Source organism: Euwallacea similis, chromosome 17 (genome assembly GCF_039881205.1).
Source record: "Euwallacea similis isolate ESF13 chromosome 17, ESF131.1, whole genome shotgun sequence".
NCBI lineage: Eukaryota > Metazoa > Arthropoda > Insecta > Coleoptera > Curculionidae > Euwallacea > Euwallacea similis.
In genome coordinates, this window is record NC_089625.1 from 761,660 (window position 1) to 778,923 (window position 17,264).

The 17,264-nt window shown below is 33.9% G+C and overlaps 1 protein-coding gene across 6 annotated transcripts in view; it reads left to right on the forward strand.

Moving 5' to 3' along the window:
* The window catches only part of gek (serine/threonine-protein kinase gek), a 60,762-nt gene that overhangs the window by 18,924 nt on the left and 24,574 nt on the right, over nucleotides 1–17,264 (forward strand). For 3 of the 6 annotated variants that reach the window (XR_010752535.1, XM_066398184.1, XM_066398186.1), the window contains exons 2-18: nucleotides 4,630–4,929; nucleotides 4,999–5,255; nucleotides 5,308–5,471; nucleotides 5,534–5,684; nucleotides 7,906–7,960; nucleotides 8,054–8,259; nucleotides 8,339–8,547; nucleotides 8,644–8,767; nucleotides 8,824–8,974; nucleotides 9,102–9,316; nucleotides 9,551–9,699; nucleotides 9,851–9,977; nucleotides 10,032–10,145; nucleotides 10,259–10,408; nucleotides 10,598–10,808; nucleotides 11,477–11,651; nucleotides 11,780–11,883. Coding sequence is in view for 5 of the 6 variants with exons in the window: in XM_066398184.1 (XP_066254281.1) it covers nucleotides 4,686–4,929; nucleotides 4,999–5,255; nucleotides 5,308–5,471; nucleotides 5,534–5,684; nucleotides 7,906–7,960; nucleotides 8,054–8,259; nucleotides 8,339–8,547; nucleotides 8,644–8,767; nucleotides 8,824–8,974; nucleotides 9,102–9,316; nucleotides 9,551–9,699; nucleotides 9,851–9,977; nucleotides 10,032–10,145; nucleotides 10,259–10,408; nucleotides 10,598–10,808; nucleotides 11,477–11,651; nucleotides 11,780–11,883 (2,806 nt within the window). In the remaining variant the exon portion in view is untranslated. Of the gene's footprint in view, nucleotides 1–759; nucleotides 781–4,629; nucleotides 4,930–4,998; nucleotides 5,256–5,307; nucleotides 5,472–5,533; nucleotides 5,685–7,905; nucleotides 7,961–8,053; nucleotides 8,260–8,338; nucleotides 8,548–8,643; nucleotides 8,768–8,823; nucleotides 8,975–9,101; nucleotides 9,317–9,550; nucleotides 9,700–9,850; nucleotides 9,978–10,031; nucleotides 10,146–10,258; nucleotides 10,409–10,597; nucleotides 10,809–11,476; nucleotides 11,652–11,779; nucleotides 11,884–17,264 lie in introns of those variants that run through there. The other 3 variants (XM_066398185.1, XM_066398187.1, XM_066398188.1) reach the window with 3 other exon arrangements.

The following is a 17,264-nucleotide window of genomic DNA, read 5'->3' on the forward strand; positions in this document are numbered from 1 at the left end:
CATTGTGTTGTTTTCTGGTAAAATTTTCTTCATATGTATATCAGGAAGTTATATAAGAAGCATAAAAGCGCACCCAATTAAAAAAAAAATGCTATTTTTAATTAAAATTCTCTCATTATATTCATGTTACCGTCTATTTGTTAAAACGTATTTAGCATATTGCACGAGTTCTATTGAAAATCAAGCAGTCCTTATGATACCTGTGAGAACAAAATAATTTCATATACTGCACGGGAGAATTTCATCCTGACATTTCAATGCTAATTTTAATCATTGTTCTTTTTGTTTTTGTTCGAGAATTTGACCTCTTTAAGTATTAATCTCGAACGGATCGGCATTTGAAGCAGTTAGCTTTGTTGGCCCAATAATAAGCCGCATTAGTATTCATGTACCGCATAGGATCTTGTGTGTTAGTGTTGTAATTGGAGTTTTTGGTGCTCGAGTCTTCTTTAGAGAAGAAGAACAGATGTTTGCATTTCTTATATTGGCCGTGCAAATGTAAACAATTAGTTTGCCGAATTGTATCCTTAGAAATTATTTCCATTAAACAATGCATGTTTTCTTTGCCTGGATGTTCCGTAGTTCAATTATTATTGATAAAAATAATTAATTATATTAAATATTAAAAAAAAAATAGGTGAAACCTGTATGACGATTCGCCAGAATTAAAAAGGTTGTATCTAATCTGTCATTAATCATTTTTATAGATGAGTGTTTTGGTATATTTGTATTGCAGCATGGTATTAATATTGAAGGGAATCTATTCACACTAAAGATTAGGTAACAACTAATTGAGGAATTTTGTCAGTAAACATAGGAAATATATGTTTCTAGTTACATGAGCACGCTTCAAAAATATTTGTTAAAATAATTATTAGCACTGATAATTTGGAACATATAAGTAGATTTATTATTGTTTACAGTAATTGAGGTGTGTAATGAAAATGCGGGAAAAGACTAATTCCTTTCATGTTGTAATGGAACTCGCAAAACAAAACTCGGGAACACTTTGGTAGATTTTTATTCCACTCGTTATGACACACACAACCCTTAATCGTTTACAAAACTAAAGATCTCGGGATTAAACTGACATTTCAATAGAGAGAGCCATGAGTTAATGAGGGAAGTGACAAAATTCCGGGAGCGTCGAGTTATATTATTATAATCGTAATGGTCAAAATAGTTATGGTCCTTTTACAAGCTTCGGGGTATCTTAAGTACCAAATCTGGGGGTCAGTACCCATAGGCGTACTCCGGTTTTAGGCAATTAACAAGACAATCCACAGATGGTAACTTTCTAAATCCTTAACCCGTAACGTCAAGATAATGGTAAGAAAAGATGATTTACGGGGGTGTTGTAGCTATAGTGAGATTTTAGCAAAATGTGGATATTTTAGACTTTTGTCTTGACGAGGAAAAGAAGTGAAAGTTTTTATGAAGGGTAACCCTTATTGGAAGATAATGGGTTCCCAACATATGGCCATCCTGGACATACCATCAAAGTAATGAAAATTCATAGGCGTAGCCTAAGGGTACATTACAATGTGTAGGTATTGCTCTGATTGACTTGGAATATGTGCGTTAAAGACAAAGAAACAATAGAATGATTATTTCCTTTAAGGCCCGGTTTTTCAAACTTTTGGCGGTTGCCAGTAGGATAATGTGCGTGAAAATGGAAACCTTTTATTGATTTTGTTCTAACTCTTTGATAATTGGCAAATTTGTCAGTTCTGATAGTTTTTATTAACTGGATAAATAAACGCAACTGCGATTCCGTGAACTAATAGTCCATATCTAAATCACGATTTCACTACTAAACGATTTAATATCCCTTATTGCAATTGTTAATTGTTTCGTTCTTATAGTTGTATTGATCTTAGACTGACTCATTCTTAACAGCGGTCTCCTTATAAAATGATCCTATGACTAGATAATTCCACAATTTTTTGCAAACATGTAATATTCGATATGTACAAAATGTGCAAATAAATCATTTCCTTGAATACTCACGATAAACCCTTTTTTTGTCCCTACCTTTCACCTGCGGTGGCCGTACGCCCCCATAATGATGCCTCCGTCTTAAAGCAATTTATCCTGAATAGATAAACCTTCACGATATCTAACTAACTGATCCGAATTAACGCCCTTTATCTTTATCTGGTATTGCACTGGATCTTGTAGATCACATGATTGTTGGATTTGGGAGATAATAAGAGGTACAACTTAGAATGAAATAACTTTATTATCTAAAAATTAGAGAGGACCAAGAATCGTGTACGTCTTGTAGATGACAAATCTTCAGACTACTCTTATATATAGAACTAACTCTAAGAAGAAAAATATACGATCATAACTGCCAAGGTGTGCATTTCTGTCGAGTTCCCCAAATTAATAGTTTATTGGTACGTACAGTCAGCGGCAAAAGTGAGTACACACCATAGAAATTCAAAGAATAATGTATTTAAGATAAACTAAATAATGAAAAAGATTTTATAAACATTAAATATAGGTACATATGTGGTTACATTAAAACATGGTAATAATTGTAATTACCTAAATGGATTACAAATCGATTTATAGATGATTGTCTTATAACAGAGCTTTAAAATAGAGGCAAAAGTCAGTACACAATATTACAAATCGGCGTATTCCAATGCATTTTGTTAACATTAACGATAAAAATTAATACTTTGTTGGTCCACCATTGGCTTTGATGATAGCTCTTAATCGTTTGGGCATAGAATTAATTAAATTTTGTGTAACAGTAGGCAAAATTGTATCCCATGCTTCAAGTAGTGCAGTTTTGAGAGAAGTTGCGCTTGTAATTTGTTTAGAACGCACCTTCCTGTCCAATATTTCCCACAGATTTTCAATGGGATTGAGATCTGGAGACTGGGGTGGAGTATAGAGTTGTTTTGGAACGTTGTATAACAACCATTCCTTGACCACATGGGCAGTGTGCTTGGGGTCATTATCTTGCTGAAATACCCATGACCTCTGTAAACCTAATTTGACAATACTGGGCTGTAAATTAGCTTTTAGGATATTCATATATATTGTTTTATCCATTATTTTGTCAATAAAAACCAACTGCCCTACTCCAGAGGCTGCCATTGCACCCCAAACCATTACGGAACCACCCCCGTGTTTGATGGTGCTCAAGAGATTTTTGGGATCCAGCTCAGAATTTTTCGTTCGCCATATTTTTGACCTCTTTTTTTGACCAAATATCTCAAATTTACTTTCATCTGTAAAAAGAATCGTGTTCCAAAATTCTAGTGGTTCTGATAAGTATTTTTTTGCAAAGGCCACTCTGAGGGTTCGATTTTTAGCACTAATAGCTGGCTTTTTACGGGGTATACGACCATGGAAACCTTGCGGATTGAGTGCTCGTCGAATAGTACTAACATTTATAGAAGTCCCCTTCTGTTCTGATATATCCGCGGCTAATTGAACTGCACTGGTTTTAGGATTTTTTTTAACCGTCCTTGTTATATCGCGTATATCAAAAGGTGTTAATTTCCGTGGACGTCCAGAACGAGGTTTATTGCGCACACTACCCGTAGCTTCATACTTATCCCAAATTTTTTTTATAGTTCTGTAATGTCTCTTCACTATATTTCCAATTTTCCGAAAAAACTTGCCCTCTTGCCGCAATGTTACTATAAGTTTGCGTAAATCTTCTGATATTTCAGTTCTTTTATGATTTTCATTACGTTTTGCCATGTTGTTACTTATTGGATATTGTATTAACAGCCAAACAATTAACAAATCGTACGAATTACTTCTTCACTGCATGCCACTTAATTTTAACTGATCTCTAATAAACAGACTGTGTACTCATTTTTGCATCGTATTTTATGGAGTCCTGTGATTCCCCAAAGTCTACCTTGTTGCCAATTGTATATAAACATGTTTTTAAGCGGTAATTATGAAGACAATAGAACGAACATTCTACCGTATTCATAACTTTAAATAAGGTTTTTGAAATATTTTTTACTACGAGATAAATTGTACAACTTTTAAGTGTGTACTCACTTTTGCCGCTGACTGTATATGTGAAATCAATTCGCTTGTCTTTAGACGCCGCTAGAAAAACTGTTTATTATTAATTTGGATGACTTATGGTTGAGCATAGGATTCCAACAATGATCATTAATTTTTTTTACGACCATAAAAGCCTTCCCAATTTTGGATCAGTTAGGGCCACTTCAGAGCAGGTCATATCTCGCCTTGGCTCGATCACTGGCGATTCTCAATTTATTCTTAACTTGCTCATGGACAACGTTTAACCTCTCCTTTAAATCCTTCAAGAAGTCCGCTGAGTTGAATAGGTCTTTTTATGGTGTAACCGTGTGGTGTGGTTTTCTGGTTCAATTGTAAAGCAAATTTACTGCATTACACTTACAGTTTTTTCCCCTGCAATTTTTCTTTTCCAGCAAGAAATTGCACAGCTGGTTTTACAATTTGTGATTGTTCTTTTCTCGTTTTCTGCAATAAAACTCCGTAACTAACGGTATATGTATTCTGTGCAAATTAGAGTTAAGTTTATAAACATTTATTTAATCAAACCACCCCATTTCGATTAATTTGAGACAAATAATTATGAATCACTCTTTTTGTTTCCAGATTTAACAATGTCCATAACAATTGTCTTCCCAATCATACCACCACTTCAAACTTGAATGATTCATTCCCTTTTACCGATCGGAAACACAATGGGCGATTTTGATGTCTCTGAAACTGCGGGGGCGGTGGCAGAGCGCCGTCTTCGTCAACTAGAGACGCTCTATTTGAGCGGTCCTCTAGCCGCTCATGGACAGGCCCTCAGTGTTGAAACCCTCATAGATGTTATGCTAGTTCTTTACGATGAATGCTGCATATCGAGCCTCAGGAAGGAGAAGACTGTTTCGGATTTTTTAGAATATGGTATGTGTACTATGTTGATTATTGAACAGATTTAATTTAATTTAATTTAATCGAAATATCTCTTTTCAGTAAAACCGGTAGCAAACGCAGCTAAAACTCTTCGTCTAACTCGGGATGATTTCGAGATTGTTAAGGTGATAGGGAGGGGTGCATTTGGGGAAGTATGCGTGGTGAAGTTACGCGGGTCGGAGAAAGTATTCGCCATGAAAATACTTAACAAATGGGAAATGTTGAAGAGGGCCGAAACAGCGTGTTTCAAAGAAGAGCGGGATGTTTTGGTTTTTGGGGATAGGCGGTGGATCACACATTTGCATTACGCGTTTCAGGTTCGATTTTTAGGTTAAGTCCCTTTTTGTTTGCATAGTTTTGATTTTATAGGACGAGTCAAATCTATATCTCGTTATGGATTATTATTGTGGGGGCGATTTGTTAACATTATTGAGCAAATTCGAAGATCGTCTTCCAGAGGATATGGCGAGGTTTTATATCGCGGAAATGGTACTTGCCGTCGATTCGATACATAGACTGAAATATGTACATCGGTTAGTACTACAAACATGTTGTCAAAAACACACATATAAAACGTCCTGACAATTTATTTTAGGGATATAAAGCCAGACAACGTTCTTTTAGATGCTAATGGACATATTAGGTTAGCAGATTTTGGTAGTTGTTTGAAATTGAACGATGATGGCATGGTGCAATCAAATGTAGCTGTAGGAACCCCTGACTATATTTCACCCGAAATTTTGAGGGTAAGTACATTACTGTGTTAATTCGTTCTTTTAATTAATTTTTCGTCTTAAAAAATAGATCATTAAACGAATAATATTTGGTCATGCAACAAAAATTAAAATATTAAATTTATTTCATTTTTGGTATTCTATTAACGATCTTCTAGCCATGTAAAGCGTCAGTAGTTAAAAGTAGTAACTTTAAGGTGTGGTACGTTTACGTTAATCATTGTTTTAAGGCGATGTAACTTCTGTCAGATTACGGTGATTCAAATTCAATGGCCTTCCGTTCAAGTTATTTCCATGCTTTGTACATTGAATGTTAACATTGTGTTGTAAGTGAGCGAAGGAAAAGACATTTTCGGCTTTTGCAAAAAACATTTAGAGATTTGAATTAATTAAATGGTTTCAAAATCTCTTACTATTGTTTGAGTGTCTTATTATAAAAAGGGCCATTTATTATAGGACAAGAAATGTGCAGAGTGTTTTAAAATGATAGGAGATCCATATACATAGGAATGGATTCTATTCATAAAAATAATTTTAAAATTTCACGTACATGTAATTTTGCAAATGTTTCGTCATCTAGATATGGGATCTCACATTTTGATTTTTTTTGTATTGGTCTTGCAGTTTTTGAGTTATTTACTTAATATACATATTTGTACTTAGAATAGTTTTTATTATCTCCATCAGTAAGTTTACACAACATTTCTCCTAGACTGACGATACGGAAAAGCTGTTTCAGGGGTTTTGAGTAGAATATCCCAAAAAGTACACTTCCTGTTGTTAATTGTTTAAGTTACTCGCCTTATTCTATTCAAGCCTGACTAATTTATAATTACTTCTATTCGACCAAGGCAAGTAGTAGTGAATATAGTGATATTGAGCTGTTGGGAATTTTAAATGAATCTTACATCTTAAAAACATTTTAAAACCACAGATTTTTTACTCACATTGAAGCTCTTTCATAGTTTGTTAATTTCCCTACTAGTTTTTCTTCCTACATTGTGTTAATATGATAGATTTAACAAATAATTGGTGTTGAAGGAATCACTTTTTTATGCTTTGAACCGTTGGAAATTGATTCTTCCGTTAATGAATACCATTAATTTATCGGTACTAGTGCTTGTTTTTCTGGGCCTTCCTGGTTACAAAATATTAGCCTCTTTCTTGATTTAAACGGACAATTTTATGCAAATTTAAATACGCATGCTGTACTGTCCAGATCGTAAACGTTTCATTGTAAGGTTTGGAAAATTTCATCGCAATCTTGCAAGACAAAACATCAGTACTCTATCAAAAGTTTTGTTAATATTAATTTGTCAGATATACATATCGATATTTCACATAGAAAAATTATTGTCTTGACCAACTATTTAGAACTAATGGGTCGATTTTGCATAATCGATCTCAATAACAATCAACTACACGACATCGCTCAATTTATGCATTTTCGACACAGTTTTGATATTAAGGAATCGTTGCAACTTTTCCTAAGGTGATATAAGTCGATTGTGTCTTTAAAACTCTAAAGAATTTATGGAGAAAGATTTTTTAAATTTTTAACTCAAATTTATAATTATTTTTTCTGTCTTATAAGTCCCTCACTTGTGATATCTGTATACGTAGATAATATTGGTACTTAAAGCAATAAAATGGCAGTTTTACCATTATTTGTGAGAATGTGTGTTTTTGGTGACTTTATTTTTTCTAAGTTTACGATTCATTGCTGAGTACAAGGTTTTTTTAATGATTAACCGTTATGAATGGTTCGAATAACGAAGGGATCGCCCCTTTTTTACGCCCCTCTCACGTCTCAGATTCCTGTTTGAACTGTGTACTCTTTAAACGGTGGATGCGACATAGTAAATTCTATAAGGTGGATCTTGAGATAAGAGTCATAATATGCCACTTTAAAGTTGAAAATTAAAAAAAAAACCCACTTTAAAATCAAAATTGCGTACTTGCGCATTAGTCTACTTCTTATAGGTGTTCTGCCATACCGCTATAGTGAATTTGGCAGATAGTAAAGGAGTGTTTGAAATATTTATATCAATACACTATATTCAAACATTTTTGAATTTTTATCTTACTCGTTAGTAAAATTTGACCAATGTCGTTGTTCATTGCTTATATGCAGGCTTTATATACGGCGACCCACAATTTTTAACAAGTTTCAATATCATATTCATGTAATTAGTCTGTTTTTCATTAATTATAATATTTTCTTCATTTTAAGGCCATGGAAGATGGTCAGGGGAGATATGGACCTGAGTGTGATTGGTGGTCATTAGGTAAGATTTTCTATATTTTCCTATATACAAAAAATTATATTTATACTTGTATTTATTTGAATTCCAAATCGACATTTTTTACTCTTCTCGCAGGTGTATGTATGTATGAAATGCTGTTTGGCGAAACGCCATTTTATGCAGAAAGTCTAGTCGAAACTTACGGTAAGATAATGAATCACAAAAACTGCTTCGATTTCGCGATGGATGTGGACGTGTCCGACGCCGCGAAGGATCTCATCAAACGATTGATTTGCAGTCAGGAATTTAGGTTAGGTCAAAACGGGATAGATGATTTCAAAGTGAGTTGAATCACCTTTAAATATTGCCATTTTAAGCAAACGACCATGTTTTCGTTAAATAACTATGTTTTCATTTCAGGGTCATCCGTGGTTTGAGGGGGTCGATTGGGATGGAATCCGGGATAGTAACGCACCCTATGTCCCTGAAGTGTCCAGTCCCACGGACACCTCGAATTTTGATGTTGATGACGCAGATATTCGGTTATCTGATGCTCTACCACCCACTGCCAATAGCGCCTTTACAGGTCTTCATTTGCCTTTTGTTGGGTTTACCTTTACTCAAGGAAGGTAAGTGCCGTTTATGATATAAACTGAACAATAATTAACCCTCGTGATCCAATATAATCCATTCTTAGTGTATCATATATTATTATTCTTTTTTAGCTATATTTGCGACTTGAGTAATTTGTACTCATTTAATTCGTCGACCACGACAACAATGACTGAAAAACAAAATCAAAGGAATGATATAATGTCACTAGGTCAAGCAACTAACCAACAAAACCAGGTTAGTTTAACTTAAACCTGGAATAATAACCAGTTATGATTAATGTTCTTCTGTAGCGACCTATAGAAAACGAAAAACAACGAACATCTCCTGACGGCACTAGAAAACTTCAAGATGAAATCAACATGTTGACAAAGCGAAATTGTGAACTGGAGTCGCAACTGCGCAGCCTGGAGACCACAGATACTTTGGACGGAGGCGACAAAGGTAAGGGAGATTAATAAATTTGTGACTATTTTTTGTTAACTATTCCGAATATCTTTAGTAATTTACCAGCTTTGAGATTAATGTTTATGTCTGGTTCTGTCTAATTTTATTATGACAAATTTTGTAGTGAGAGTCCGCGAGTTGGAAAAACTGATAAGAGCGTTAAAACAAGAGAAGGATGAAGCAACGAAGGACAAACAGGACCTTCAAGAGAAACTGAAGTTCCAGGATAAAGAGCTTAAAGATGCCGTGGCGCAAAAGAAATTAGCTATGTCGGAGTATGCTGAAGTTACCGATAAGCTTTCGGAATTACGGGCGCAGAAGCAGAAAATTTCTCGACAGGTAAGTCTATCGGGTAAGACTTTCGAGAGAGAAATTTTTCGAGTATTTTCAAATTTGTTAATTTTTTAATAAAATTATCGACAGCTGTTCCCAGGGAAGAACTATTATACTTTCAAAATTTGGAATTATACCTTTAACTTAGATAATTATGCATTGACGATTTAAGCGAACTTATTTTAAATGTAACCCATAGGTATAAAATCCAGCATTACAAAGTGACTAAACCGATTTCAGGTTCGGGACAAAGAAGAGGAATTAGAGACTGTGATGCAAAAAGTAGACGCACTGCGCAACGATATTAGGCGCGCCGAGAAACTCAGGAGGGAATTGGAATCCAGAGTAGAAGAGGCACAGGCAGAAGCGACGAAAGAGCGAAAACTGAGGTTTGTTCATGTTAAAAACAAGTTTATTTTTATTACTTAAATGTTCTTCAGAGGATAATCACTTACCGTTAAAAAAATTTAATTTATGAGATTGCAGTTATTGCTAATTAGCGCCATATCTTGTTTTATAACGTCTTTGCACATATTACAGAGAAAGATCTGAGGAATACTGCAGGCAAATGCAGGCCGAATCGGACAGGCTCAGAGTGCGATCCGAGCACAGCCCTAGGGACCAACAAGATACTCTAAGGTTGAAGGCTGAATTAGAAAAACTGGAGGTTTGTAGTCTGTTGGTTTGGTGTGCGCTAACGCCAATAATCGTGTTTGATTAGGTGCAATATAACGAAAGCTTAACGCAGCAGCAAACTCGGTATAACATGGAATTGACATCCCTTCGGGAACAACTACAGGAAGCCGAATCGCATCGAGATCTGTTAGAAAGAGAGGTTTGTGCTTTTCTATATTAATTCTGCCATGCAATATCATTCTTTATCCACTTCGTGTTTATTGTTTTTAGTTTATTTATTTATTTATTGTATTGTATCAATCACACATATAGCTTCAATCATTGAAAGAGAAGTGGGAAAAATCGAAACTCGAGTCGATAGCAGACACTGAGCAGACCTTAGTGGAGCTGAACAGGAGGCATGAAAGAGATAAGCAAATATTAGGCGAAGAGAACAAGAAGTTGTCATCAAATGTTCAGTTTGTGAGTTTTTATTTTTTTTTATTTCGTCCTTTTTCGTTGCACTCATCAATGAGATCCTTATTGGAAATTCCAGTATTTGAAGCGAGCTCCAGAACTTACAATCGAAATGGTGTCCCCTAATTCCCTAACATTTGTTTAAAAAAATGTTCAATTTCTGCGCAAACTTCGATGCTTTCTTTTTTTTTCTAGTTAAGTGAATCAGTGAGCAGGCTTCAATCCGAACGCGCCACCTTGGAATCAGAGTACGAGGTCTTGCGATCCAAGCAGGATGCCTTGGGACAATGGGAGTCGCAACTGACGGAAATCATCCAATGGGTCAGTGACGAAAAAGATGCACGGGCGTATCTCCAGGCTTTGGCCACTAAAATGACAGAGGAGTTGGACTACCTGAAACATGCGGGTACTCGTATAAAATTTTTGTTGATTTGTGTGTATTATTAAACTGATCCAGATGAATCATTTTATTACTGTTGAGCCAAATACGATACAAAAACATATCAGTGAAAGTAAAATCCACGGAAGTGAGCTTATTTTGTTTAACGTACTTGTTCATTGGCGTAATAAATTGGTAGAAAAGTAACGGTTAAGTGTGTGAAGGTGATGTCACCTTCGTAGATTTGGCAACTATATAGAATCGAATTTGTTGAAATTTGTATTACAATATGCAAAATACTTCGGAAAATTATTTGTCCAGTTCAGGTCATTATCAATCGTATCTTTGACTTTTATGTTCATTTCCATCGGAAAATTTCGTTAGTAATTTGGTATCAGGGAAGCATTAAATTTTAAGTTCAAACCCATCTGATATACGTTATTTGAATTTTAGATTTTTTTCTTTTTTGTTTTTCATTCTCACAACCAAAAATCTGATTGATGTACCAGGCTAAGTAACAACATCAAAAAATTATCAAATTACACAAAAGTGATTGCATAATTTGACATGAGCTGCATATAAATAATTTTTATTCATTATTGTTTTTGTTATCATTTGGTATTTATTTGCCATTACCATAAACCTTATATATAATTATATGTTTGATAATATACTAATTCGGTACATTTGTTTAGGTGTACCAAATAGCGTCGGTGGCCCCGACAAGAACTGGAGGAACAGACGGTCTCAGAAACTCGATAAAATGGAGTTACTCAATTTACAGAGTTCTTTACAGAGCGAAATTCAAGCCAAACAAGCAATAAGCGAAGATCTTAGTAAAACAAGAGAAGCCCTTCTAGCGGCCCAAAAGTAAGAAGATTGCGTATTATTTAAGTACTTCTCAGTAATTACTAATTAACTTACGTATCTATATCGTTCATTAATTAATTTATTATATGTGAAATGATTGAAGAGCTTTAAAAGCGATATTTTATTAGGGACCTCCGCGAATATCGACAACGAAGCGAGGCCTTATCGCTTGAATTGAAACGAAAAGAGAAGCAAATGAAAGACCTTCAAAATAGACTGGACTCAGAAGGATGTAAGTACTTACAATTTTTTCTATTATCTTGTTTACTTTTACTTTTTAAATTTCTTTTTATTCTTCTTTTTGTTACTTCTTTTTGTTTCAACAAATTACACAAAGACATTTCGTTGAATTTGAAACATTGGGGTTGGTTTCATGATATTGTGTTAGATTTGGAGAGCTTGGATAACGGTAATTAATTAAGACTAAATCTTAAATCTTCTAATAATAAATAAATAAAAACTCATAAAAGAAATGCTTTATGTAGGTGCATTAAAAAAAATGAAACTAAAGCACGTATTACTTTACATTTCAAGATTTAAACGAGAAAATTTCAACATTAAACTACCAGCTCTATTTCTTACACAATTCAAATCAACCCAGATGTATATTAGCACTCTGAGGCGGCCCTTGTGGTAATTGTTTTTATTGTGTATGCACACGCAGTCGGTTCGTGGTTCAAGCAACTACCTTTGGTCATCGGTATCACCTCGTGCTTCTGGGGAATTATGTTGGTCTACCTGCGATTCTATGATTGACGTTTAAAGAGAAAAGTAAAATTTAGCCTTGCTTTCGTTTCGCATTTTTTTATGGTGACAAGTCCAGACAAGGAGATTAGAGGCGCATAATTGATTACATTTTTATAAAAAGTTAAATAGTGCCATTTGTCTCTTTTGTTCGGAATTGTATTTGGGAGACACTAACGTAAAGTGAGTCAAGTTGTGTACGTTTTTTAACGTGTGGAGGAGTAGGACACATATTTTTAGACTTTTATAAATGTTTTAAAGGTATCTCGCTCTTTTATAATGTCTAAAGAGAAAAAGCAAATCCTTTGATATAAAAGGGGGGTGGTGAAATTAAATCCAATATTTTAATACTATAAAAAAAAATTACGGGTATTTTTTACTGTACACAGTGCGTTCAAAAAAATATGTGCAACATAATATTTTGCTTATTAAAATTTTTAGTAGAATTTAAAGATATGAAATTTGACACTACTGCGCTAATAAGGTAATTGAGTCAACAAAACTTGGAAAAGTCCTAAAAATCTTTTTCGTCGATCATTTATTTATACAGGGTATTTCAAATTCGACCCTCACCATTGGGATCTCGGAAACTGGAGGAGATACGAAAAAGTTGAAATGGGTGCAAAGTTGCGCAATCTAGTGCTTGATCGAATACCGTTTTCAAAATTTTAATTTTCCGAATACTTCCGAAGATATCCGAGAAAAACTAAAAATTGGAGAATATATTTTTATTTTTTTTTAGCGTTATTTGACAAGAAAGGTTAAATCCGTAAGCACATTTTCATTGCCACTTTTTCTCAGCTACACAATAACATATTCAAATTTGCGATCCAACGTTTCGTCTTTCGGCTACCATCATCGACTTTATTTTTTCTTATGGGCGCCATATTGGATTTTTCGACAAAAAAATAGTGCGTTTCATTCTGAATTCATTGATGTAGAACTTCTTATAATTTACTTTTTTAAAAGCCGAAATATTTAAATAAAAAGAAATATTACATAGTTGGTCTTGACTCCATCGAAAGACTTTCTTTTGTTCGCGTTATATGACAGAACTTCTCAAACGAATTTAGAGCGTGTGCAGATTTCCAATGAAAATGAGTTTCCGAAGTGAAGAAAAACGAGATATGTTAAGACTTTATTACAAATTTGATAAGAACAGTACGAAAACAGTTCAAATGTATTTTGAGTTATATCCGGAAAGACATCAGCCGCATAAAACATTATTTAAAACTTTGGACGAACATTTAGCTGAGTTTGGTGCTTTTGAAAAACCTAGGATGAAGTATGGAAGCGGAATGGAAGAAGATACTAGAAATAACCTACTGGCAGAGACAAAACTAAATTATTATTAAATGTTACAACAAGTGCTCAAATTGACGACCTTCCTCCTGCATACATAAACGAACACGTCTATTTAAATTAGTGACAGCCCTAATAATATTTCTCCTTCTGATTGCTCTACATTGTGTAATGATGTTTTCCTTAAGTTCTTCTATTGTGTTATAATCTCGATTCTCATATATTCTATTTTTCAAAGTGCCCCACAAAAAAGTATCCAAAACTCTAAGGTCGGGGGACCTTGCCGGCCATCTTACCGGCCCCGAATTTCCTATCCACCTAGGTGAAAATATATTATTTAAATAGTTACAAACGGCTCTAGTATTATATGGAGGGGCCCCGTCATGCTGAAACCAGTATCTATTGTAATTGGCAAGGGGCAACGCATCAACATAATCTTCAAATTGTGTTGTCAAGAACTGTAGATATGTTTCACCGTTTAAGGTTCCGTTGAAAAAATAAGGTCCGAGTATTTGATCGTTACAAATTCCAGTCCATACATTTAAACAAAAGCGAACTTGTGGTCTGATTTCTCTAAAGTATCTAGGGTTATTTTAACTCCAAATATGTTCATTATTTCTATTAAATACACCACAATTTGAAAAAGTACTTTCATCGGTCCAAATAATATATTTTTTTTAATCTTGAGGATCATTCTTATTTGAGAGCCAATTGCAAAACAACATTCTTCTCTCAGAGTCACCAGGATGTAGTTTATGGGAAATGCGTATTTTATAACATTTCAAACCACTTTCTTTGAATGGTCTCCAGGCGCTGGTATGAGGCACATTCGTATTTAACGAAACTTGATAAGTTGATTGTGAAGGATTTGCATTTATCTAAAACAAGCACGAAAATGTTACATTTTTTTAAATATGAAATTTAGTTATACCTCTGCCAGTAGGTTATTTCTAGTATCTTCTTCCATTCCGCTTCCATACTTCATCCTAGGTTTTTCAAAAGCACCAAACTCAGCTAAATGTTCGTCCAAAGTTTTAAATAATGTTCTATGCGGCTGTTGTCTTTCCGGATATAACTCAAAATACATTTGAGCTGTTTTCGTACTGTTCCTACCAAATTTGTAATAAAGTCTTAACATATCTCGTTTTTCTTCACTTCGGAAACTCATTTTCATTGGAAATCTGCACACGCTCTAAATTCGTTTGAGAAGTTCTGTCATATAACGCGAACAAAAGAAAGTCTTTCGATGGAGTCAAGGCCAACTATGTAATATTTCTTTTTATTTAAATATTTCGGCTTTTAAAAAAGTAAATTATAAGAAGTTCTATATCAATGAATTCAGAATGAAACGCACTATTTTTTTGTCGAAAAATCCAATATGGCGCCCATAAGAAAAAATAAAGTCGATGATGGTAGCCGAAAGACGAAACGTCGGATCGCAAATTTGAATATGTCATTGTGTAGTTGAGAAAAAGTAGCAATGAAAATGTGCTTACGGATTTAACCTTTCTTGTCAAATAACGCTAAAAAAAATAAAAATGGATTCTCCAATTTTTAGTTTTTCTCGGATATCTTCGGAAGTACTCGGAAAATTAAAATTTTGAAAACGGTATTCGATCAAGCACTAGATTGCGCAACTTTGCACCCATTTAAACTTTTTCGTATCTCCTCTAGTTTCCGAGATCCTAATGGTGAGGATCGAATTTGAAATACCCTGTATACAGTGGCGGCCACCTATTTAAAAACGATCCAAAATTTAATTTACCTGGAGAACTACATTTTGTAATTTTACATATGATATTTATTTATAAAGGTTAGATATGTACAACACATTTTACCCCAAAACAAACGTCATTTATAAAAGAATTTAACAAAATTTATTTTGTTTTCAAAAAACCAATGGACAACAAATTAAAAACGATTTCTATATTTTAATTTTTACAATAAAAAAGTTAATATTTGGTAGGATAGCCTTTAGCTTCTATTACTGCTAGACATCTTCTTTGCATAGACTCAATTAGATTTTGACAACGACTGACTGGGATGGAATACCAAGCTTCTTGAATACCTTTCACTAACTCGTCCATGTTTTTAAATTGTTTTGGTTGAATCATTTTTTTTAAGATCATTCCACAGATTTTCTATAGGGTTAAGGTCTGGACTACATGAGGGCCATTCAATTACATCAACCACGTTTTGCTCAAACCACCTTTTTACTGACCGTGCCGTATGTTTAGGGTCATTGTCTTGCTGATATTTCCAGGTAACGGGCAATTTTTCTTCTGCATATGGCAGCATCACATTTTCTAATATATATTTGTATTTCTCTTGATTCATAATTCCATCTATTTTATAGATTGGTCCAACTCCATACCATGACATGCAGCCCCACATCATGATCGAACCACCCCCATGTTTAACAGTCAATTTTGTGTATCGTGGATTATATTCTTCATTAGGTGGCCTTCGTACGTACGTACGACCATCTGATCCAATGCGATTAAGCTTTGTTTCGTCCGACCAAAGTATATTTTTCCATTGAGCAAATGTCCAACTCGAATGGTCGCGTGCGAACTGCAATCGGATTTTACGATTCTTTTTTGAGACAAGGGGCTTCTTTCTGGAAACTCTTCCAAATAGTTGAAACTCATTAAGGCGGCGACGAATCGTTCTTACTGATGGCTTTGGATCGTTTTCTGCATACATTTCACGTCTAATATCTACTGCTGTTAAATGGGGCGACTTTTTCGCCATACGTACCACAATTTGGTCTTCTCTTTTCGTTGTTATTCTAGGCCTTTTTTTCCTAGGAACATTTTTAACAGTACCATGGGTTTTATAATGTTTAATAGCATTATACACCATAAACTTGGAACACTTTAGAAGTGATGCAACTTTACTATAAGAATGACCTTCTCGAATCAAATTTAAAATTATTTGCCTTTTTTCAGAATCACAATTTTTCTTTTTTCCCATAACGTATGTTTTCTTTGAATCATGTACTACTAAGCCAAGACACCAACTGAATAATAAATACCTTCTACACATTGCATTCGACAAATATGGCTAAAATACAGGTAAAAAATAAATCGTTTTTATTTAGTTGTCCAAGATATTTATAAATTGTTTATATATAGGATACAAAACATTTTTCAATTCTATGTCTTTTTACATATTCAGACTTAAAATGAAGTGATAACAATATTTATGTATAAATAGAAAATATACCATACGTATTATAACATAAAATATTGAAAATTGCATCGTTTTTAATTTGTTGGCCGCCACTGTATATATATATATATATATATATATATATACTAATGGACAAAACTAAGGAAACTTTTCAATATGCACATATATTTTTAGTACCTTTGAAACAAATCATATATTTTTATAAAAGTATTTAATTAACAAATAACAAAAGTTTTTAACATAATAATGCGTTGAATATCTCCAAGAAGAAAGGAACAAAAAAAAAGCGAAAATAGGTTGGACAAAACTAAAGAAACTATTTCAAAAACAACAAATATTTGAACATATCACAATAAAAAAACAAAATAAATT